Source organism: Pleurodeles waltl, chromosome 2_2 (assembly GCF_031143425.1).
Source record: "Pleurodeles waltl isolate 20211129_DDA chromosome 2_2, aPleWal1.hap1.20221129, whole genome shotgun sequence".
Taxonomy (NCBI): domain Eukaryota; kingdom Metazoa; phylum Chordata; class Amphibia; order Caudata; family Salamandridae; genus Pleurodeles; species Pleurodeles waltl.
The window spans coordinates 987,182,719-987,208,509 of NC_090439.1; the positions used below are offsets into that span (position 1 = coordinate 987,182,719).

A 25,791-nucleotide genomic window follows, 5' to 3' on the forward strand; every position below is an offset into this window, starting at 1 on the left:
GATTGAGGTGGTGCAGCCTCTTGTGTTTTCTCCGGCGTCGCAGACGTCGAGGCCGGCGTCGGGGTCGCCCTCGATCCAGGCACCCCAGTATCCGGCTTTTCCCACTCCTGGAGCCGATAGTACCGCGTTTCTTAATGCGATGTATACCATCTTTCAGCAGATGGCTCCAGGAGCTGCTCCGGCTGGTCCTTCGGGGCCCTTGGCCTTTTCGTTGGGTGATCCTGCGCCTCTTCGGCCGGCACCCTTTATGCCCTTTCTCCCTTTTGGGAATGTGGGCTCGGCGCCGGTGCCGGCGTCGGTGGCCGCTCCGGTGGCTTCGGATGTTTCGGCCCCGGAGGTTGCCCCTCCGTCGAAGTCAGGATTTTGCCCTGTGACTCCGGTTGGTCCATCGGCTCCAAGACCTCGTCCTCCGGCTCCTGCCTCGGCGCCGAAGCTGCCTGTGGCGCCGGACGCGGCGTCAGATGCTTCTGGAGATCGGCGCCGTTCTTCGACGTCGGCGGAGGCCATGTCGACTCCGCGTATCGAGGAGAGACTTCATTCGAGGAGGCGTGCTCTCCGTCTTTTAGAAGAGCAAGAGTACCAGCGAGTCCTAGAGGAGGGAGAGATTGAGGACTCTGGAGACGGACTGCATGGTCTGGATACAGCCAGTGGGCTGGACACTTCCCCTGAGTGGGACCTTTCATCTCCAGGGGAATATACGGAGGAGGCTGCTTCCTTTCATGAAGGACCATCAGATTTGCTTGGTGGCAAATCATCTGGCCGGGGTCTTGAATGTACGTGCGGACAGTCTCAGTCGCCAATTCTCGGCAGACCACGAGTGGCGTCTCCATCCAGATCAAGTCTGTTTAATCTTCCAGATGTGGGGGTTTCCTCGGATAGATCTGTTTGCCACTCGGGAGAACGCGCATTGCCCGTTATTCTGCAGCCTCCAGTATCCGATGCAGGGAGCGTTGGGGGACGCGTTTCAGATAACCTGGTGCGACCAGTTGCTTTACGCGTTTCCCCCCATACCCTTGATTCCTCGAGTGTTGAGGAAAATTCGCCAAGACCGGGCCCAAGTCATCTTAATAGCTCCGGATTGGCCAAGGAGGGTATGGTACTCCGACCTTCTCCAACTCTCACTGTGCCCTCCGCTCCGTCTCCCTCTCAGGGCAGACCTCCTCTCGCAGTCGCAGGGGCAGGTTTTACACCCCAACCTCCAGAGTCTGCACCTACATGCTTGGAGATTGAACGGGGCAACCTGAGTTCCTTCTCTCTCCCGCCTGATGTAGTGGATGTTATCTTAGCGGCCAGGCGACACTCCACTAAATCTATCTACGCTAATAGGTGGTCTAAATTTGTTATGTGGTGTGGAGAGAGACAGATTGATCCCTTACATGCTCATCTGTCACATGTTTTGTCTTTTGCACTGTCTCTAGCGCAGAAAGGTTGTGCAGTAGCTACCATTAAGGGTTATTTGTCGGCCTTGTCAGCCTTCATTTGTCTTCCAGACCAACCATCGTTATTTAAATCCCCTATTGTTCTCAGATTCTTGAAAGGTCTTCTGAATCAATATCCTCCAAAACCATTCGTTATGCCTCAATGGGATTTGTCCTTGGTCCTGACTTTCCTTATGGGGTCCCCTTTTGAGCCTATGCATTCTTGCCCCTTAAGGTATTTGGTTATTAAAACAGTATTCCTGGTAGCTATAACATCTGCAAGGAGAGTGAGTGAGTTGCAGGCCTTATCGGTTAAACCCCCTTATATAACGTTTTATGGGGATAAGGTGGTGTTGAGGACCAAGGCTGCTTTCCTTCCGAAGGTTGTTTCACCCTTCCATTTGGCTCAGACAATCACTTTGTCCACGTTTTATCCTCCGCCTCATCCTTCAAAGGAGGAAGAAAGACTACATCGCCTGGACCCAAAAAGGGCGTTGAGCTTCTATATCGACAGAATGAAGGATATCAGGCTGGAGGATCAGCTGTTTGTCGGATACGTGGGCAAGAGGAGAGGAAAGGCAGTCCACAAGAGAACACTCTCCAGGTGGGTTGTTCTTTGCATTAAAATCTGTTACTCTTTGGCAAAGAAGGATCCGCCTGAGGGCATTAGAGCTCACTCCACCAGAGCTAAGTCGGCCTCTTCGGCCTTGGCCAGGGGTGTTCCTGTGGTTGACATCTGCAAGGCCGCAACTTGGTCGTCCCTTCACACTTTTGTGAAACATTACTGTTTGGACTCTGAGGTCAGAAGGGACGGTCATTTTGCACGGTCAGTGCTGCAGGATTTCTTGGTTTGACCATTTAGGCACCCACCGCCGGGCGTGGTACTGCTTTGGGACTCTATTCATCAGGTGAGGAATCCACAGGTAGTTGTATCCATCAGAAGAACGAGTTACTTACCTTCGGTAACGACTTTTCTGGTGGATACATTAGCTACCTGTGGATTCCTCACGGTCCCACCCGCCTCCCCGTTGCCTTTTTGGTCTCTCCAAGCAATCCTTGAGTGTGCTCCTTTTGGTCTTCAAAGTTGCAATACATTTTGCATGTATGATATTTGTATATATGTGTATATTTATATATAAATCTATATATATATTGGGTATATACATGATTCGTATGTATAAATATATTTATTTGTTTAAAAAAAAAAAAAAAAAAGGTTATATTAAATCTACAGCTATTTTATTGCAATGTTGTGTGATTTACAATATTAAGAGATGTTGCTTTGCTCTTTCATTGCATTGGGTTATTATTATTATTCTCATGCACGTAAAAAATGTTGGTACTGTCATCGGCACGTCGGCGAGGACTTCTTATTGCCTGTATGACATCAGACGGCGTCGCGTGGGCTAGAGTGACGTCCTCGTCGACGTGCAGAGACTAGTAAGAAGATTTCCGTCAAATGCTGGCGCCATGGGAGTATTCATCAGGTGAGGAATCCACAGGTAGCTAATGTATCCACCAGAAAAGTCGTTACCGAAGGTAAGTAACTCGTTCTTTTGTACCCCAGCTCTAAGTCCTTTTATTGCTGGAGAAAAATGTCTCATTACTGTTGATGCCAGTATAAAGGGTGTAGGAGCTGTATTCAATGAGAGTGTGAACGAGAAACAGATCACTATAGTGTTTGTTTCTAGAGCCCTACTAAAGGCAGAAACAAACTATAGTATTATAGAAAGGGTGGCATTCACCTGGGTCTGGGCTGTTCAGAAGTTTAAAACCTACTTATGGGGTACTTCTTTTGAAATGTACACCGACCACAAGCCTTTAATATTTCCGTTGAATGGTAATGGAGTAGGTAAAGCTTCAGCTCGCCTTGTACGTTTACTTTCAAAGTTACAAGAATATGTTTTACAGTCAAGTACATTGAAGGAGGAAACAAATTTTAAGTGGATGGTCTGTCACATATGCCATTACCTGATTCTGAAGACATAAAGGAAGAATATGGATGTGTTGTTGCTGACATTGATACTGTTTCTGGTCTTAATGGAACCATTTCTGAAACAGATTGTATAGATGCACTACAATGGATGAAGTTTTGAAAAACGTTTTGGACTTAAAAAATTAAATAAATAAAGGGTGGCCACTCATTAGCAGTCTTCTAGATTATTTTAAGCCATTTGCTCAAATTTCTCTGGAACTATCCTGTGAAAGTGGAATATGTATCAGAAATGGTTGTTATTTTCCTCCTGAAGGTTTAAGGGAAAAGCACATAAGGTTAGCACATGAAGGCCATTTAGGCATCACTGCCACATGTAAAAAAAAAAACAACTAAAGGAACATTATTGTGGCCTTCTATGAATGATCATGTTGAAGCTTGGAGCTCCAACAGACCCCTATCCTCGCCACATCTACAACAGAGCCAGTGCATCCATCGCCCCCAAATTCCGCAAGATGCTAAACTGCTCCGTCACAACAGCCACCTTCCCTGAATATTGGAGACACGCCGAAGTCTGCCCCTCCTGAAGAAACCCACAGCCGAGCCATCAGAGCTCAAGAACTTCCGACCCATCTCGCGGCTACCCGACTCAGCCAAAGTCCTGGAAAAAGCCATAAACTTTCAGCTGCGACAATTTCTTGAGGACAACAACTCTCTGGACACCTCTGGATTCTGCAGCAACCACAGCACAGAGACCGCCTTTCTTGCAGCCACCGATGACATCTGTACACTCCCCGACCGCGGACACACCGCAGCACTCATACTCCTTGTTCTTTCAGCAGCCTTCGACCCGATCTCCCACAGCACCATATGCACCAGACTCCACGACGCAGAAATCCACGGAAAAGCCTTGCAGTGGATCCAGTCCTTCCTCACCGGAAGAACTTAGAAAGTCAGGCTCCCACCCTTCATATCCAAACTAACAGAAGTCAGCTGCGGAATCCCTCAGGGATCCTCTCTGAGCCTAACGCTCATGGCCCCGCTGGCAGCCATCGTCAAAGACCACGAAATGAACATCGTGTCATACTCCAATGACACACAACTCATCATATCCCTCACCCAGGCAAAGCTAAGAGGAACGTTCACACCGCGATGAAAGCCGCTGCCGCCTGGATGAGGGAGAGCTGCCTGAAGCTCAACTCTGAAAAGACCGAGCTCATCGTCTTCGGAAGCTCCACCTCAGCCTGGGATGACTCCTGGTGGCCCACATCGCTCAGCTCACCACCTACTCCGATTGACCACGCCCGCAACCTAGGAATCATCCTCGAGTCCTCCCTATCTATGTCTCAACAGGTAAATGCAGTCACCTCTTCCTGCTGGCACACCCTCGGACAACTCCGCAAAATCTTCAAATGGATCCCGGTCAACTGCCGCAAAATAATCACCCATGCCCTCGTCACTAGCAAGCTCGACTATGGCAACAACAAAGAACATCAAGAAACTACAACTCATCCAAAACACAGTCGCAAGACTCGTCCTGAACCTCTACCACCAAGAGTACATCTTCCAAACCTGAGGACCCTTTATTGGCTCCCATTAGAGAAGCGAATCAACTTCACACTACTCACTCACACTTACAAAGCCCTGCACAGTATCAGACAGGGCTACCTGAACCATTGCATATCCTTACATAACCCCGCCAGACCCCTCTGCTCTGCCCAGCAGGCACTAGCTATCGTCCCACGCATCTGGAAAACCACTGCTGGAGGAAGATATTTCGCATACCTTTCGCATGCCTCGCAGCTAAGACCTGGAACAACCTGCCCACGCACCTCCGACAAAGCCCATCTCTCACCATCTTCAGGAAGAACCTCAAAAAATGGCTCTTCGAATGAGGCCCTCCACCAGCGCCTTGGGACCCTCACAGGTGAGTAGTTGCACTTTACAAAAACTGATTGATCGTTATCAATTTATGTCCTCAATGTTTAGTCTCCGACAAACATTGGAAAACTGCACAGAAACCTCTCCAAAATGTACTTTTACCTTATCAGCCATGGTCTAAAGTAGCTTCAGATTTCGCTGGCCCATTTAATTTGCTTTCTGCATGCAAGAGATTTATAACAATAATCTTTATTGGTTATTACTCTAAATGGATCTATTACTCATTTGTAGAATCGTCTTTCACACAATCTGTTTTATCTTTTCTTGAGGATGTTTTTTTCCCTAGAGAAAAGCTCTCAAAGATATCGTTACAGACAATGGCACCCATTTTGTTTCCAGCCTAATGAAAAAGTTTCTCGTTAGCCAAAACATCACACACATTCACTTTACCTTATACAGTCCCTCTGGGTTGGTCGAAAGACCAAATTGCTTTATTAAGGAAGGTATACAGACTGCTCTTTCCTCTGGTGTTGAGATCGAAAAGTTCCTGAAGGCTAAAATCTCAGCTTATCACTCTACCCCTCATTCGACTACCAAAATCACTCCTTTCAAATTATTGAGGGGAGGAAAATTTAGATCAAGAGTAATGCCTGAATGGATAGGCTCTATGTATATTCCTAAATCCAAGCATAACAATACTGTACCCTCTGTACGGGAAATGGTGGAGAAGAAACAGGAAAAAACAAAAACAATATTCTGATTCTTTTAAGCATGTCAATGAAAGGAACTTTAATGTGGAAGACTGAGTTCATATTAGAAAACCACTTACAGGGAAAAAAAGGGGAATCAAAATTCACTTGCCCTCTCAAGATTGACCCAGTTGCAAAAAGTGCTTTTTTGGTACCAGGGGTGTGGAATTTATTAAAATATCTACTTGTCCAGGGGACAGGTTGCTTCTCAAATCTACTTGTCCTGTAAAAAGATCTACTTGTCCCTTTGGTGCCATGTAGTGTGGCGACAAATTATGGCAGCAATCTCATTATGTAAGAGCTCTGATAATAGCCTCTCTGATTATGCCAGGGCTACTACCATAGTAGGGCTTGAATACTTGCAGTTTCAATCCCTACTGAAGCAATTTCCTTATTTTGCCACCTTTCTGCAGATCTGCATACTGGGGCTGGAGGAAGCAGTAAGCAATAGTTCCAGGGCTGGAATGCCTTTGAGTCTGCAAACCTACTAACCTGCATGTTTTAAAGATTTTCACCAGCTTCTCTCTAATATTTTCCTATAATAAGAAAGGTTGGACATTTACTCCTGACAATGGCAGAATTAGAACTTCTTCCAGGGTTGGGAAGAAAGTGGCCGGAGGGAAAAGGAACTTGCAAATGCTCAATAGATTTTCACATGAGCAAATCTACACATGCGTATTTACCCATGCTAAAATACAGTTCACAAATATTTTATAGGGGTACGACATGTACCGTGGGTGCACTTTTGTGACTTTCTTTAAGAATTTGGGGCCACATGTAGGTAGGTTCAGAGTTGCGACCCACAAATTGCGAGTTGCAAATCCGAATGTAGGATGGTGTCCCTGACACCATCTGTGATTCGCAAGGGCTTCGCAAATGCCCACCTGATGAATAATCATGAGGTGGGTCGCAATTTGCGTCCCCCTTGCGAATAGCGGCCCTCACAGGGATGGTGGCCTGCTGGAGACAGCCATGTCTGTGACTGCTTTTCAATAAAGCAGTTTTTTTTTGTAATGCAGCCCGTTTACCTTAAAGGAAAACGAGATGTATTACAAAAATGAAAAAATTTTTATAGTGTCATTCACAATGGGGGAGGGGTCCCATTTTGCGAAAGTGTTAGCACCCATTTGAAATGGGTGCAAACTGCGATTGGTTTGCGCCCGCGTTTGCGGTCACAAAACAATCCTACATTGCACTGCGAGTCGCAATTAGGAAGGGAACACCCCTTCCTAATTGCGATTCGCAAACCCGCTTTGCGATTCGGTAACCAGATTACCGAATCGCAAAACTGGGTTTGTGCATCGCAATGTGCTTTTTGCACGTTGCAAACAGCGAAAGTCGCTGTTTGCGACAAGCAAAAAGCTACCTACATGTGGGTCTTGGTCCCTAATTAGGTCTGGTGTTAACAAAGACATTTTGTTTTTATTTAACTTCTATTTCTCTCTCTTTCTGCTGGCTTTACTGTGAGTGATCGCATTCTGCTCTTCCACAAGGAGCATATTGGCAAACAAAGTAGTTTTGTTCAGTGTCAGGAACTACAGTGGCAATCAGTGACGTAACTGCTGTGCTGAAGGGGCCCTCTGGAGGGCGGCTGCGGGGCCTTTGTTATGCCACTGGTGGCAACGTGTGCTTTTAGAGTTCAAAAACTTTTTGGTTTTTTTTTGCCAGTGTTTGTTACTATGTTGAGGGCCTGGTAGCTCCCACAACAATAAAGTGTTACAAAAGCCATGTCAAAACAAGACACGCATTGATGAAACTAAAAGACTTATAAAAATATGTCAGATCAGTTGGCTTTGTCAGTGTTTGTTTATTTTCATGCTTCCCATATTCGTTTTGAAAATGGTTACACTGATTTTCCATTAGAAATATTTTTGGGAAATACTAGCATGCATCAACACATTTTACTAAATGACATCTCATTTGCATCTAATCAGAGAGCATTCTGGGAGCATTATACTTAGCCTCATAGCCTAAACTTTTCAAACATGTGTATACACGTTTTTTTTTTTTTTTAACTGGAACCAACGTCAGTAGTGAAGCGTGACCTTAAAACATTTATTTACAGCACTCACCCTAATAATGAAGGCTTTCAAATAATGAACCATAAATACAAGTTCGAACAGCATTATCTTTTGGAAACACATTACCTCAACTGCAATCCACTCTCTGTAAACAGGCAGCCAAAGGGTTTGTGCTGCAGAGGGTTGGGCCTACTTGTCCCAAGGACAAAGTAAACATACAAACTTGTTGCCCTTGACCCCAAACAAGATGTCCCGGGCGTCGGGCGATAGGAATTCCACATCCCTGGGTACATGGAAAGGGTTGGTGGAATAAATGTAGGCCGCTCCCATTTCTTATATTGAGGCACAAATATACAGCATAACTAGTCTTATCACTGAAGAAGATTCCATTTGGTTTGAGTCTTACGGACAAAATTGAATACAGTACAATCCAAAATACTACTTATTTTGATACTTCTTATTCTGATAATTCTAATGAATACCATATTATAGAGACCACTCAAAACTCAAATCTTTCTAACAAACAGGCTACTGAGAGTTCTCAAAACTTGCAAAATAATATTTTTGATGACTGGTGGTGTTTCTGCTTCTACTTCATCTCCAACCAATTTAGGAAGTAAGAGACTATCCAAATTACCTGGACGATTTCAAGATTACGATTTAAGCTAATCTATTTATTTATGGGGAGAGATGTATCTTATCTAGTGTTTCCTCTGTTTCCTTTGTACTTTAGAATGCATTGTGTATGTACTTATGATGCTTTGCGATTCCTGCTTAGAACCCTGGTTGCTAGATGAAGTCAGTTGACTTGTGACTTTCACTTGTAGGCAGCAGTTCACCGTGGGTCCTTATCTGTTTATGTAATAAATTATCTTGTCTGGATCCTGCTATATTTTTGTGGTCTTTCTGCTGAACCCCTTTACTACAGCCCTTCAACCGAGAGCTGTTGTTTGAAAAGCACATCAGTGATACGCTCCAGAATACAAAGGCTGACACGTATACAGATGTATCCTTTTGTGCAATACAGCAACAATGTTGCAAGCATTTTAGAGGTGCTAGAGACATATTGTTGAGGTTAAGAGAGCTGCCAATTCCTTCCTTATTAACTGCAACAGTAGGATTACCAGGAACATTTTTACATTCCACAACAACTGCAAGCTTATAGGGCACCATCAGCAGAGTCCTATAACAAAACGCAATCCAAAAGTAGAAAAGCAGGTCACTCAAAATTGCAGAAGACAGGACGCCTTCACTTTCTGATTCCCCCACACTGTTTACAACTGCGTCTCTGTCCTGAAGAGTCGTCTCCATAGGTGGAATGATATTTGCTTTCTATCAGTAGTGGGGGGCAGTCACATTGGACAAATAGGTGTTAGGTCTAATTCAGTTCAAGTACACTCTGGAGTTTGCCCAGCGCTCTCAAAACACACCATCACCCAAGATGAAGCGTCAGTATCTACGTTTGCTGAAGCTAAAATCCTTATGCCATAGAAAAGAGCCATAAAACAATCACTGGAATGTCGGCTTTTACTTTAATGTTTTCTCATCAAACAGAAAAGCTCAGGAGAAAGCAGACCCATCCTAAACGTGCGTCATCTCACTGTCTTCCTTAGAAAACAGCTGTTCCGATGGCTACCCTACAGATGGTGTTACAGCTTATGGTGAACAACAAATTAAACCATCTAAGATACCTATGTACACATACATTCAGGTTCCTGTGACTATTATCAATTTAAAATGTTCACGTTTGTCCACAAATCTGTTCAGAAAATATTCATGAAAAGTATAGGACAGTAGCAGCGCATCTTTTGTGCTTGGATTATCAGGTATGCGCATACCTCGATGACTGCTCAGAGATGGGCATTTCTGTAGATACCATATGAGTCACAGTAACAACTTGCACCGACTTATATTCAGTAGACTAGGCCTTGTTTTGAAATATAAAAAATCAACCGTACAGCTGTCCAGCGCCTATAATTTCCTGCGTGCACTCCTGTACACAGAAGAAAAAAAGGCATACCCCTCACTAGCAAGCCAAGCTGCACTACCCATCTAAAAAAACAAACTACAAAAAGGTCAACCTGAACCTACTTAATGGCTACTGTGTTTTTTTTTTTTTATAGAGGTTTTAATATATTTTGCTGACTGACAGTTTGGCCAGTGCAGGAAGAACTAGACAGAAAATGGGTGTAAATATCAGGCTCCCTCAACAATCAAGTTCATTTCACCAAAAGGATGATGATTGCTCTCCCATTGTGGACCTACCAAAGAGCACTGGTGTTGGTCTTCATTCATTTGAACTCACAGAAACTTGGTTGAAACCTCAGCTACCTCAATACAGGGTTGGGGAGCCCATCTACAGGATATCTGTCAGCCGGAGGACTGAGGTTCAGTTTCAAAGCAAACCTATCTATCGATGTGAGAGAATTGAGAGCCATCAGAAAAGGGCTGCGCTCTTTCCTAATCCATGTACGCTGCTCATCTGTGTTGATCTGGATGACCAACACAACATTTATGTTTTACATGAGCAAGCAGCGACACTGCACATCTCAGTTGCTTTCAACGGAGGCTTAACGTCTGTGGCAATGGGCCATATAATACCAGATCTCTCTAAATGCAGAACGTGTCTCCTGAATCAATACATTGTTCCATTTAGACATTTCTTCGAATTGTTAATAATTTTTATACTGGCCAAGGCACTATCCAGTAACATGGACAGCTAAATGAAGTTTTCGAGGAAAGTCACTCCAGAGCGGCTTGGGCGTGCAAGCGTACTAGAGTCGCCAGCGTGCTGGCACTGTTTGTGGACGCCTGCTCACTTCTGCTAGATGGTATGGGAATTTGGGATATAGTGATTGTGGGATATGGGGGTAGGATCATTGATTTCTTTTCTAGGGTACTAAGAAGGCCTATTGATCGCTCTCTGCTCCCCATTTTGCTGAGAGTTCTGGATGGGATGTGTGACGCCAGTGGTGCTAAGACTTTGGTGGGTACTTGGGTGGCGCTTACAAAGAGAGATATTGAAATGCTGGATGTTTCCCTCCTTTCCTCTGATAGTTCCCTAGAAGCAGGCGCAATGTAAGAGAAGGTTGTACACACAGCTAGAGGATGCTCCAAAAAGTGTATAAAAGTATGGGGCAAGGGGTTGGAGTATCATGGAATGCTTTGAAATGCATGATTGGGTGTGATGTGATCATGTGCAATCGAGGGTGTCGTATTTTATTTCTGGGCCCGTGGAAATGTTGTGGGTTGTTGAATGATTCAAAAATCAATAAAATTCAGTTTATTAACAAAATAAATTTAAGGACAGTCCCAAAGGATACATGGCTGCGTCACTGGCTCTTATGGATATCTGTCTCACCACTACCTGGAAATCCATCACACTTGCACCCAGCACTACTGTTTTGATGCAGTGATAGACAGAGATACAGTGGTGGGACAAGCAAAGCTTAGTCAACGTTTCAGATAACAGGCGCATTCCTATTGTTACTTCATGATCTGCAAATACCAATGCATGGAAGTAAGACTTTTCTATTTATCTGTATTTGGATGATGGCTAATGAAAACACATTCATATCTAAAGGTAGGTCTACAAGATTTCCAAATTGATAGTCCAACTAGAATGTCTTCTGCATTGATGAGAGGGGCAAGCTCAGATGCTTGAAAGGTAATGTTTTTTGGAGGGGCTGTGTTCTCTCTAATGAAATGTTGAAATCCTCCAAAAACAAAGCATCAAACAGGTCACTGTATTTAACCTCTTCTTGGTATCTGGGCATTTTCCATTTCACCTTCCTAGTTTCAAATGTAGAACTAAATATGTGATGAGTGATTGGAAGACCAATGAGACCCGTGCTATGGCAGCTGTGAAGAGAAGCTAATGTTGTAGTCTTTCTATGGTGGTGTCATTCCAAAGATCTGCTAAAGAGTTCTATTTCATCAGGAACTCTTGGCCCAGCCTAACAGACACCTCTGTAATGGGTTTGAACCCACATGGATTACATCAAAATCCAGGGCCTGTTGTCGCAGTAAAAATCCTCATGAAAAAAATTGTGCTAGTTGTCTAAGTAGTTCATATGGTTCTGAATTCTATTCCTCCTTTGATCAAAGGAGGCTTGATGCTTATTCGGACAGACAATCTAACAACAATGTAGGATGTCATTGTACCAACCTCAGACCCTCACCCACTCCCACTCCCACTTCACACGCAAGAAATCTCACAATCATCCTGGATGACAAGCTTCACATGGCAGCCGAAGTAAACACTTTGATCTCTGCCTGCTTTCACATCCTTAGGATGCCACGAAAAGCCTTCAAATGGCTTCCTGAGTGCCCCAGGAAAACAGTGACATAGGCCCTGATCACCAGCAGACTTGATTATGGCAATATATTTGATGCAGGAATCAATAAGAAACTCCTTAAAGGGCTCCATACTATCCAAAATGCAGCAGCAAGACTCATTCTCAACCTACCTTGACCCACCCACATAACCCTACTCATCGGAGAGCTGCAATAGCTCCCAATCCATAAGTGCACCCAAATCAAACTGCGCACACATATTTAAAGCACTACCACAACACCAGTCTTGCATACCTCAACAGTCACATACACTCCTACACACTTCCCAGGCAACTCCGCTAAGCAGTACTCTCACTGGCACGCATACTCTGCATCACCCAAACCACAACCAGAGGCTGCGCCTTCTGATACCTCTCCCTCAAAGCATGGAACAGTGTCCTTCATCGCATCAGAGCCTCCTCTTGCCTTTTCGTGTCCCACAAGAAGCTAGCTGAAGACCTGGCTTTTTTGATTAACCTCACCAGGAGACAACTACCCGTTACTTGAAAGGTGTCTGGATACCCTCACGGGTGATTAGCGCACTTTTCAAATACACAAAACATAACATACAATATGACTTAGCAATAAGGAATGAGCTCTAAAGGCACAAATATCTCGGAGGCTGGGCCACAAATTAAACTCTGGAGTAACATAAACAGTTCTTCAGATAGTATTGCAAATACATTTAACTGCTTTTCCCAGCAGTACTGGTCAGGGGTAGACCAAACAAAAATGTGAATTCTGCCCATATCCCAAAGCCTCTCAACTTTATGAAACAAATGGCATGTTCCCTTGATTTTCTGCCATGTGCTTATAATTGCAAAAATGAAGTGGAATGTTTTATCCACTGTGGTTGGTTAAAACCACAACCTGTCAAGAGGCCTGAGACACCGTACAGTTCGATTCTTGGGTTCTGTAAGCAGGGCAGGGCAATCCATCAATGTAGTAGACTGATATGTCCCCACTGCGGCATTCTTGAAACTGGTCATCTGAGTACTGGATTTGCTAAAACTCTCTATGAAGCATGCAAGAAAAGTTTCACTCAGACTTGAAACTGAAAAAGTAAGTAGACAAATTGAAAGTCCTCTCCACACTCACTCACGCTTAATGATAAAACAGTATCACTGACCAAGCTGAATACTAATTTTAGCTCTGAAGAGTATAGTCAAGCAGGATGGTTCTAGCATTTGTCTGTTAGTTTTTAGCTGCATTTCTATTGGAAAATTATTTGGCATGCTGTACTAAAGCCCAGTTCAGCTTAAGCCTGATTATGCTGCTAAATCTGACTTCATGTACTCAATGTTCTGTTCGCAAATATGCTGCTTTTTCATATGTAAACTAAATGTCATTCTCATTAAAAAAAAAATCAGTTGCTATCGCTTTTACTTTTAGAATGATCTGCCTGATGGATTGAATAAAACCCGCCTACAAGCCTTGTTGAAAGGATTTGGAGAATATCCAACTAAGTACAGGTAATCAGTTTGGTTTTCCCTTGTGTAGAAAGTCGATTGAACAAGCATTGGTAAAGCCAACTGTTGTTATTCTACTGCTTATTGCTCTGGCAGAATTGACTTGCCAGTGCTTATGGTTCACCACTGTACCCAAGTAGTCAGTAAAGGGATCCTGGGTACTTTCCAGTAGTCATGCATCCTGCTAATTGGATGCTGTTAACACATGCTTACTATTACAATAGGGAAACAGGGCCAGGGAAGACAGAGTCTCCTGATGTACGGGTAAATAAATGAAGTATATAAGGAAAGGAGGAGGAGTGGGGTCATACATAGTACCACTGGCATCTTTTGCCATTACTATTCAGATCCTTGCGCAAAAATCACACACATTAAATCAAACATCAGATTGTCTTTTCTCTACCTTTAAAAAATGAGAGAAGAGTTGACACACTCGTAAAATACCTGTCTCGCAAAAGGCCACCATCAGGGGAGCACCACTCATGACAGCAGAAGGTCTTTTGAGAAACTCCAGTTCATATGTAGTGTCCTGGACCCTCTAATCAAAAGTGATCCATTCTGCTTATCTGTACAATCGATCTAAAGATGTAGATCTGCTACATACAGTGAGCCAAACATGCTTAAAATTTGACCTTGGTTTGCAATTATAAATAAAGTTAGAAATTTGTATACCTGAAAGATAATTTAACATTTATAAAATGTTATATTGTATACCCACGCAAGTTATATAAATGAAGTTTATATATTTTAAGTAAAGTTGTATAACTAAACAGGCAAATCCATTTAAATTTTAAAAACTACACAAAGATGCTGCTTATAACTAATGATTATATCATGCAATCTGGGTGTGGCTTTAACTAAAGGAAAACACCCTTACCCACTTTTCAGAAATATTCTTTACATAGTTGGAAATTAACATGCCTGCATCATACTTTATCTACCCTAATGCTAAATATTGTTCATTCTTTGAAGTTCAAGGAGTGTGGGTGTATCCTCCTTTTAGTGCACACCACACCTAGCTTCACAAAAACGTAGTCTTCTCTCTTATGGGTAAGTAAAGTTATTCGAAGTGACAGCTACATTTTCACAGAATCAGTAGCTCTCCATGCTACAGCCCATTCTGCAGAATGCTCATCTGGAACAGTCTCCAGACAGCACTCCCCACCATCCGCAGTGGAAACAGAAAGAGTACTTGGTCAGCAGAGTAACCTGGAGTTCAATATGCAATAATGTGGTACCATATTGGAGCGGCGTCTTAAAATGTGTGTCCCTGGAGGCTGGCTCAATAACAATTGAGCGCAGTATGCAATATGTGGATTTGCTCGTTCTCACGCTTTTGAAGTCAGCTCGCAGGTCTCTCTATACATGGGCAGCTTTCTTCTGTGTGTATGCTACTCTGATTCTAGCCTGTGTGTGTTACTGTTTTCTTGGACTCTGGCACACTTTCCAAAGCTAATGCCTGAAGCGAAATACGTACATCAATAGATGGAGACACATTTGGTACAAACACTCTTACTCGATTTATGACATGTAAAAACGAGAACATGGAGTCTGCTGAATACTGGCTTGAATACCAGCAGGTGTATAGTACCAGGGACCTAGATAAAGGGAGCAGAGAATTACATAAATAAGCGAGCAAGAGAGGTTAGCGTGGACGCAAAGCCAAAGAGGAAAAGGAGAACAATGATTAGGTGCAAAGTCGGCAAAGAGCAGGCGGGGGCACAGCATAGGTAGCAGAAAGTAAAGGAGAGAGAGAGCAGTTCTGTAGAGAAATGACCGGAGGGTGCATCAGGGAAAATCAAATTGGGGAAGTAAAGCTATAACTGAGAATGAGAGAGACAGATGGGGCAGTGGAAAAACTATGATAGGATGCAGCAGAACAGGGATAACAAATAAGGGCCACATTATGAGTGTGGCGGTCCAAAGACCGCCATGCTTGTGTTGACGACTGGACCGTCGCACTCCAGGCAGTCGGACCGCCCAATTACAACCTTGGCGGGCAGACCCGCCAGGAGGCCACACTCCCCGCTGGGAACATGGTGCCCGACGACATGATGGCAGTCAGAGTTGTATTCAGCCAGGGCAGCACTGAATTCAGCTGATTACAACTCCCCTCACCGCTAGCCTTTTCATGGTGGTGTGACCGCCATGGAAAGGCTGGCGGTGAGGGTGCGCTGGGGACTACTTGGGGTGGGGAGGTCTGCACTGCCCAGCACCATTGGAATGGACACTGTCTAGTTTGCAGACAGTACGTAGTCCGAGGGTGCTGGTTGGCCCCCTCTGTGCTGTGAGATAGCACTCAGCTCCTTTAAGGGGGCCTGGTGCTATCTCATGGCACTGTTCCTACCACTCTGACTGGCTGGAACGCTTTGTTGCAATGTTCACACCAGTCAGACCACCAGTAACATTGTAATATGGCAGGGGGGTTGCCACCACCATGTCGGTGGCGTCATCCCCACGAGTTTGGAGGTCCCTTGGTGGGACCGTCAATCTCTTAATGAGGCCCTGAGTCTCTTCTTGAGGTAGTGAAACTGAGAATGGCATGGGTTCGATGGATGGCCCATCAAACAATGTCAGTCCATGAACAACACATGAGAGCCAGTGACTGAAGCACACTGAGCCAAAGACCATTCTCTTTCTTTCTGTACTTTCTTAGATTGTTTTTTATTAATTTATTCATGACATGAGATCTCCAAGACATGCTTGTAGGCGACACCTAGCAATATGAAGCTGAGAACTCAGAGGTTGCAGTGCAGCTCAGAGCTTGAGAGGTTGTCTTTTAATCATTTTCAACATCAAGCCTGTCATGCATGCACTTAAAAAAAATATAAAACAGATGTAACTCTGATAAAAAAAATATTTCTGATAGAGGCTTCTAACTGCAGATTCCTCAACTTGTGAAGTTCCCCAGATGCCAGACTGGATCAGGAAATTTTCTTAGCAGTTCCCATACACTTTTACAGGTGGCGTAGAGCAGCTCTACCCTGGTCCATCCATCCCACCCTGGACATGATATCGAAGCTGCTGTATCTCTGCGCCACCTCACACACGGATGTCTGTTCCTTTCTTTCCACTCCTACCATTGCGGTTTTGGAGATTATTGGATCCTCTCAATTTTATTAGAGATTTTTCCCTCAGATCTTCTCGAAGTGTGCAGACCATGTCATCCCCTAAAACTACATGATTTAAACTGTGTTGTGACTGTTACTGACAGATGTGGGTGCAGGACTCCCATAATATCTATTTATGGTGGTATGGCTCCAAACCTGACTCAGCGTCATGTCGTGCTGTGCAAAAATGAACAAGATTATTCCATCCGTGATTGTGAGGCCAAACTTGCCATTGCCAAACTCTGGAGGTTGAAAGTAATCATGATTGAAGTTGAAGGTGTGACGATCCTGGTTAAAATTGAGGGGGCAGATGCGCTCCTGAGGCTGTTCCCGTGATCAGTCATCATCAAGATCACGGGGCTCAGGTAAGTCAAGTAAGTTCTACAAGAAACATAAAAAATTCAAAGCACAGGTCTTCTTCGGCCCATCACTCAGGTTCCTATGACGCCACAGGCACCTTTAGGCCAGGAAGTGTTTCGTTTCTCTTTCCTTTACCCCCAACCTGATTCCAACACTAGTCCTGCTTTCTTTCCACCCCAAACAGACTGCAACTCTGCTGCAGCTCCATCACCACATTTTCAATGCAACGCCACATAACTCTGGATCGCCTTCAGGCCCTACGGATTTGAGAAGGGCCTCCAGAAAGTCTTCCATTGTCAGATCCGTCGTTGATGTTGTCTTCATCCATCAAACCCGCCTTGAGGGTGACCATGTCTCCAACTTCAACTGCCCAGATGACTGTGATAACCTATATAATGAGGGCAATATTTTTGATTAGCTCCAGGACACCTCCCAGGCATTGGCCTCTCCTCACCTAACCCTCCTACGGCTACTGAAGATTCCCCCTCTTTCTCGTGTAATGGGGCAAAATATTCAATTAAATCGCGTCTGGACACTACCAGCTGTCTGGGTAGGGCAGCCAGTGTGGTGGTTAGGCATCATTCCTGAATTCAGTTCACAGGCATTTTGAATGATGCCCAACAGTCTCTTATTGACATGCCCTCTGATAGCTCTAGGCTGTTCAGAGCAAAGGCAGACGCTGCCCTTGAGAAGTTTAAGGAGAGTAAGCCCACCGCCTGTTCTATGGGCTTACCTTTGCCAGCTTGGCAGTTCCCCCAACAGAAGAACTCCATTCCAACCTTTGTTACAGGCTACCAACAGAAGTAGAGACAATATTAGCCTCAGCAGTGACCCACTCCTTTTGAGGTCAAGGTTGGAGATCAGGCTCACAGACTGTAGGGTCTCGGGGGCAACAAGCTACCCACTGCAGCCTCTGCAAAACTGCTTTACTTTCTCCTTGGTGACGCGCAGTCAGCTGGTAGAAGGTCACATCACTTTTCAACTCCACACCTGGAGGAGTATCATGTCTGCTCAGTGGGTGCTCCACATTGTGCAAAACAGATATTCCTCAATTTTTCTGTTGTGCCCCTCAGACATGCCACCCAAGATACAACACCTTTTGGAGGACCACATTTCCATGCTCCTTGGGGAAGTTCAGGCTCTCTTGGCAAAGAGAGTAATGCAGAGGGTGCCATCATCCAAGATCGGGACTGGCTGTTACTCCTGATACTTTCTGGTGCTAAAGAAGGATGGGGGCCTTTGCCCTCCAAGCATCTTCCGCCAGAAAGACAAGTTCAAAATGCGCATCCTGGCCCAAGTTCTATCTGCCCTGGATTGAGGTGACTGAATAGCAACATTGGGCTTGCAGGATGCATTTTTTCACATCCCTGTCCTACAGTCCCACAGATGTCACCTGCAGCTTCAGGTAGGCCAAGAGCACTTTCACTTCATTGTGCTACCTTTTGGCCTTATGAGTGCGCCTCCAATGTTCAAGAAGTTGATGGTGGTGGTCGCGGGCCCATACCTCAACGACTGACTGCTAATGGTGGGCTTGCTACAAACAGTCGTAAACCACTTCTAGACAATGGCCGACCTGTTGACATCTTTGGGTTTTTCCATTAAGTCATGCCTTATGCCTTCATAACGGCTCCCCTTCATCGTAGCCAACCTGAATATGGTGCTTTTCTGAGCCATCCCTTCATCTCAATGAGTCTAGAACATTTTGGCTGAGATCCTGATGTTCTAGCCGTTGACTTGGGTCTCGGTGAGAGTGGTTCTGGCTTCTTGGCCTCCCACATCCTGCTTGTAGACCATGCCAGGTGGCACATACCAGCTCTGCAGAGGGATCTGAAGCCTCAGTGGGCTCAGCACCAAGGGAAGCTATTAGATGCATATAGGTGTGAAGGGGCCTGAGAAGGATCTCCAGTGGGGTCTACTCAACCACAATTGAACCAGCTGCAAACCCCTCTCCCTCACCCACCCAGAGCTATCAGTCATGACGGATGTATCATTGTGTGTTGGGGTGGTCGTCTGGGAGAGGTGGAGAGCAGAGGCCTCTAGGCAAAAAAGCGCCTCCACATCAAGTTGTTGCAGTTACAAGCAATTCGCTTGGACAGAAGGCATTCCTCCCAAACAACAAACAGGAACTGATACAGAATCTCGTGGACAACACGAGTGCTATGTGGTATTGCAACAAAAAGGGCCACATGGGGTCACGGGTATTGTGCTGGGAGGCATTGTGTCTCTGGAAGTGGTTGAATGCTCAGGGCATCTCCCTGACTGCCCAGCATCTGGCAGGATATTTGAATGCCAAGAAACACAAACTCAGCCGACGTTACCTAGTTCATCATCAATGATCGTTACATTCAGAGGTGGCACATGGGTATTTGCAGCAGTGGGGAGAAGCCTGGCTCGATCTATTTCCCACCATAGAGCATGCACAGTGTCCAAACTTTTGCACGTTCCCAAAGCAGTCGTTCCTCCGTGGCTCCTTCCACCAGCATTGGGGATTGGGACTTTAGTACAGGTTTCCACTTCTTCCTTTCCTGTCTAAGGTACTGAAAAAGATTAAGATTAAGAGACTGGGCCCACATCATCCCAGTGGCTCCAGACTGGTTGAGGAGAGTGTGCTACCCAGAAATTCTGTCCATAAGTACTTTACCTCTGATCCAGCTGCCTCTTTGGGAGGACCTTCTATCGTAGCAGCAGGGTTGATACTTCCACCTGAGCCTGTGCAACCCACACCTCTATGTGCGGAAATTGAGCAGTGACAGTTGATGACGTTTGACCTTCCTTCCAAAATTACTGCTGTCATATTGGCAGCTAGGTGTCCATGCACCAAATCTGTTTACTCAGGCTGCAGGGAGAAAGGTATAGTCTGGTGTACCTCCTAACACATCCAAACCCTCACATGCACAGTTATCAGATGTTTTCTAATTTTGTCACACTTTGGCTCAGCAAGGCCTTGCTGTGGTGCGGTTAAGGGTTACCTTTTGACCCTTGTGATGCTGCGGTGGGACCTTAATTCAGCACACAGTTGCATAATGTGCATTTTCTTCGAACCAATGCATAGTTGTTCCCTTTGCCTGCTTACCATAAAAACTGAATTATTTGTCACCATAACGTCAACCAGGCAAATGAATGAGCTCCAGGCATTATCAATGATTCCTCCATTCACATCCTTCTTTCCGGATAAATTGGTCCTCCAGGCAAAAGTGGCATTCCTGCCCAAGGTAGTCATGCCTTTGCATAAAGGGCAATCTCTCATCTTGCGGGCTTTCTGTGCTCCACTTCATCCCTCTAAAGAAGAACAACAGCTACATCACCTCAATCATAAGAGGACAGTAAGCTTCTACGTGGATCGATCCAAGAAGTACCGACGAGACAACCAATTTTTGAGTGGTTTCTGTGGAGCTAAGAGAGGAAAATCAGTGCAAAAAAGAACCGTTTAGCCCACAGAAGGCTTGAAAATTCATTCTACCAGAACAAAGGCTGGTACCACTATGCTGGCTCATGGTGTACATTTGCCAGGCTGTGACATGGATGTCTTCCCATCTCGTGGATCCATTTTAGTTGCTTTGGTATAGGAGTTTAGCTTAACTTCGGCTTGCAAGCCTGTGCCCTTTTACCTAAATGAACATGCTCTGTTTTATTATTCATGTTATATTCATTTTAGCATTACTTGCAGTTCTTGCAATGTACAAGAATTTTTTTATTTTATAATCAGTTGCCATTCCGTGAAAGCGTTGCAGAAGTTAAGTAACTTGTTCATCACATAAATGTTCTAAACCTTAATTACAAAACAGGTTATTACAGAAAAAAAGTATAGAGGGTAAAAATAGGAATTTAGCATGTTTGTTCAACACAACCAGTTATCAGCATAGGTAAATGAAACCTGTGGACAATTAAATCCTGATATCAAATGTATGTGAAATGGGGTGTGGTGGGACATGGAAACAAAGTTAGGGATGGCTAGAAGCCAATAAAGTCTCCTGTCACTATAAGAAATACGACCTTGGAGTAGGTGTCCAGGCTTCTTTCTTCTGCTTCAGTGTGACCTTGCCTTGCCATTCTGACTCGTTTTGTTGTCTGTCTCCTTCCATTTTTTTTGTAAGCTAAGCTGCTTGTTCTGCCCTCAATTTGGTAACTGCTCTTTCTTGTTTGTGCCATCTGTTCTGTCTGCCCCAGTCTCTGTTTAACTGCTCCTTTTTGCATCTTTTGCTTCTCAAACGACTCCATTGCATCTTGGTCTCGACTGCCAGTGTTGCTCCCCAACTTGCTCAACTGATCGTGTTTTCCCACCCTGCTCCTCCTGCCATTCTTTTCTTCTCTCCGCGCTGGACTTTCTCGCTCTCGCTGAGCTTTCCCATCTCCTCTCCCGTGCTCTTCTCCCTCTCCAAGGCCCTAATTAATGGAACTGATGTGTACAGCAGGCGTGCTGTTTGTATGCAGAAGGCAAGCCAATCTGTGCCTGGACCATGCCCAGCGCCTTAAACCCTGGTCCAAACACCAGTAGCTTCACCGCCGAAGAACTCCACCTTCTTAATCCTAGACACTGCCACAAACAACTCTGCCAAGCCACACCTAAGTCCGCGGTGGGCCCCTTTGCCAGCTCTCATTGCCTCTTCACCTACACCCACATACACCTTCTCCCCAGCTCCCACTCCAAATGAAGTCAGAAATCAAGACCAGCAATCCCACAGCTCTAAACCACACTCAGCACAACACTCTCTTGCATGCATGCATGCACCCAAAACATGTTCTCTCGGCAAGCACAGTACTGAGATTTGGGGCCTCGTTGACTCCAACGCACTGGACCTTCTTTTCCCAACCCCACATCGGCACTGGACATAGTCGCAGCCATCCTTTCTAAATACAAAATCCTTCACCAGGACCAATCCCATAAAGGAGGAGGAGGACTCCTCATTATCCACAGACGCCATCAAGTGTACCTTTTACACTGACCCAGAAACCACTTTTATTGAAACACATGCACAAGCACTATCAAAGGCACCGTTACCCAGCTGCCAAAAGGAACTCGCACCCGCTTAAGCAAACTGCTCACCGACTTCACTGCACCTTTTTCCATGGGCACCAAAGGCTTCATACTCCTGGGCGATCTCAACTTTCATCTCGATGACCCCACGGACTTGCGCGAAAGTTTACGGAACATCGACTCACCCAGCTCATTAGAATGTCTCAGCGTTCTCAACCCAGACCCACACACCAATCTCATCAACGACACAAGCAACTTCAACAACTAGGATCACAACCTGTGCTAATACCCTGGCGCCACTAAAAACACCAAAATAAAAAAATCCAACAAACAAGGTAGCTGATACAATGCTGAGCTCAGCGAATCGAAGAGAATTTGCAAATAACTCAAAAAGAAAATGCGACCACTTGAGGAACTAACAGAAGGAAACACCTACAGGGCCACACTTAGACATTATCACCATCGAATAAAAGAGACCAAGGAAAAGGCCCTGACCCTAAGAATCAAATCCAGCTCCAACAACTGCAAGGAACTTTTCGCCTTCGTTAAGGAATGCACCCCTATACAAGAACTCTGCACCAACCTCTCCGATTTCTTCTATGAAAAAAATCACCAAGATCTACAGCAACTTCAAACCCTCCCACCCCCATCGACCTTCACAATCTGTTAACCTTATTAACCAAAGACTAGCAACTGACAGCATGGAATCCTCCATCCATCAAGGACACTGCAGCAATAATGAAGACAGACCACTCAGGGACTTCCATCGATCCCTGCCCCACCATTTCTACAACATGGGAAGAGCCACAGTCAGTGCTACACTCACTTCCACCATCAACACCTCCCTCAAGACAGCCACCTTCCTAGATAGCTGGAAACATGCTAAAGTGACTGCCCTTCTAAAAAGAAAAAAAAAAAACTCAGCCGACCCAAACGTTCTTAGCAACTACCGAACCAGTGTGCTGCTCCCCTTTTCAGCCAAAGAGTTTGAGAAGACCAGCAACAGACAACTATTGGACCGCCTAGAACTCCACAAACTCCTGGACGACTCGCAATCAGGATTCAAAAACAACCACAGCACCCAAACAGCCCTCATCGCTTCCACAGATAACATACACACCATCCTTAACCATGGACAGAGCGAGCCTTCAATCTCTCCTACACTTTCAACACTGTCTCCTACCACACGTTTCGCCAGACTACACACAGCGGGGGAAATACAAGGAAAAACCCTCATGTGGATAGCTTTCTTCATCTGCAGCAGAACACAGTAAGGCAGGCTTTCACCGTTTACATCAAAAACCAAGGACCTCATTGGTCCCACAGGGATCTTCGCTCAGCCCCATACTTTTCGAAATGTACATAACTCCTCTGCCAAATATCATCAAATCCCACGGAATCAACATCATATCCTATGCCGATGAAACCCACCTAATTTTTTCCATCTCAGGCGACTTTGTTGCCACTTAGACAAACTTCAAACAATGCATGACCAGCATGGCCAGTTGGATGAAAGGAGACTGCCTCAACACCGACAAAGCTGTAGTGCTGACGTGTTGACCTGCCAATCATAGACATACACCCACCCCAACCAGCCATGCTAGGAATCTATGCCTCATCTTGGACACCAACCTCACCATGTAGTCCCAGGTCGAAACTGCCACCTCCTCATGCTTCCACATCCTCCACATGCTACGTAAAATCTTCAAGTGGCTCCTGCTTGGACACCAGAGGTATGATCAAGAAAACTGTAATTACAAGCAGATTCAACTGCGACAACACACTCTACACTGGCATCTCAACCCATCTTCTTGACAAACTTCAGACCATCTAAAATGCCACCACCAGACCCGTCCCCGACCTCCTGCACGGATCCCGCACCACTCCTTGGAGAGCGCCACTGGCTCCCAATCCAGAAGCACTGCCAGTTCACACTTCTCACACACTCACTTCACAGCACGGGACCCACACACCTCAATCACTGGATTCACTTCCACCAACCCACTAGACAACTTTGCTCAGCATCACTCTGACTCGTGCACACACCCCTCATTCTGAGAAGCAGAACGAGAGGTCAGTCATTCCCCTACCAAGCTGCCAAATCCTGGAACTACCTTCCCCAACACATTCTTCTTGAAAACCGCAAGAAGCTGAAGACCTGGCTATTCGGTTAGACTTCTTGTGGGGCCATTGAGACTGCCTGTATTCAGACACAGCCTCAACACACGCCTACGCTCACCTACTCAATGCCTGGATACTTTTACATGTGACAGGCAGTGCTCTACAAATCCACCTTACATTACATAGAAATTCTTCTAAGGACATGACTTGGAACTTGAAAAACAAATGTTAGAACTGATCTGCAATTAAATGCTGCAAGGAAACTTTCTTTTAAGGTGTTGTGTTATATCACAAGATACTTTGGAAATTTGCAAATCGACTTCATTGATACATTCTTTATCTTTTGACCTTTCACAAGTTGTTACACTCATTTTCAAGTTATACAGCATGACTGTATCTAGTTTATTGTTCAAGCATGCTAACAGTTTGTCCCTTAGAGCCTCCTCGGGCTCCCTAGATTCCAGTTTGTCAAAACTGAAAGTTCCTTTTGTTCATAATCAGTTCTTTCATCTTTTTGACTGTAACTATGTGCATGGAACCCTTCTCCCAGACAAAGCTTGCTGCCATGGTTATTACCAGCGCAGCCATACCTTAATGCTTTTTTCCTGCCTTACACTAGGTCAGGAGCTTTTATTTGATACCACAGGCTGTCCCATACAAGGTGTCTAATTTGGCTGTAATCTGTGGTATTTTCCTGCATATATAGACTCATAACTGACTCAGTCTATTTCCACTGTACTGTTGTCAATTTTCTTTCAGATTCCCTATCCTTGAGTTTTAGTTTATCCATCAGCTGTTCTTTAAGTCTCAGGATTGTCGCTTTCTGTTGGGAAATCAGTGCCAGGTTCTTTCACATCATAATAGAATATTAAGTGTGTATGGCCCACTTCTACCGTAGCTAACCAACCTTATAGAGACAGCATCGGTATTCTTCTTCCTGCAGATAGTAAGGGCAAGGGTGTAGCATTTAAATATCTTATTGTTCCTAAATCTTTGGCATCCCAGACCGCTTCCTGCAGGATGACTTGAAAATACTGTCTGTTCCCGGAAAGTGACCCCTGTAACGTACAGGAAGTTACTTAACAAAACTCCTGACACCCTAACCTCTTAAGAGAGAAATGGATACTGACCTAGGAGAAATAGAGGACGATGAGTGGGCGGAAGGTTTGGCATCCCAGCAGGAGGTGACTATCAGAGCTGTATTCAGACTAGTACAATTAAACATACTCCACAAAACATACTATGCTCTGTCCCTACTGTTCAAAACGGGTCGTGTATGGTGGGAGGTCTGCTGACGCGGCTGTGGACACCCTGGCACATTTCATCACACTCTGTGGGCCTTCCCCATAATTCAAACCTACTCGATGGAAGTAGTGGAGTGCATGAGTGCAGTCACAGGAAGCTCCTTCACAGCGTAAG

At 45.0% G+C, this 25,791-nt stretch overlaps 1 protein-coding gene across 1 annotated transcript in view; it reads left to right on the top strand.

Annotated features, from left to right (window-relative positions):
- TBC1D31 (TBC1 domain family member 31) overlaps positions 1-25,791 on the top strand; it is a 578,066-nt gene that overhangs the window by 212,681 nt on the left and 339,594 nt on the right. The window contains exon 9 of the mRNA XM_069220688.1: positions 13,730-13,809. Within this exon, the coding sequence (XP_069076789.1) occupies positions 13,730-13,809 (80 nt within the window). The remainder of the gene's footprint in view (positions 1-13,729; positions 13,810-25,791) is intronic.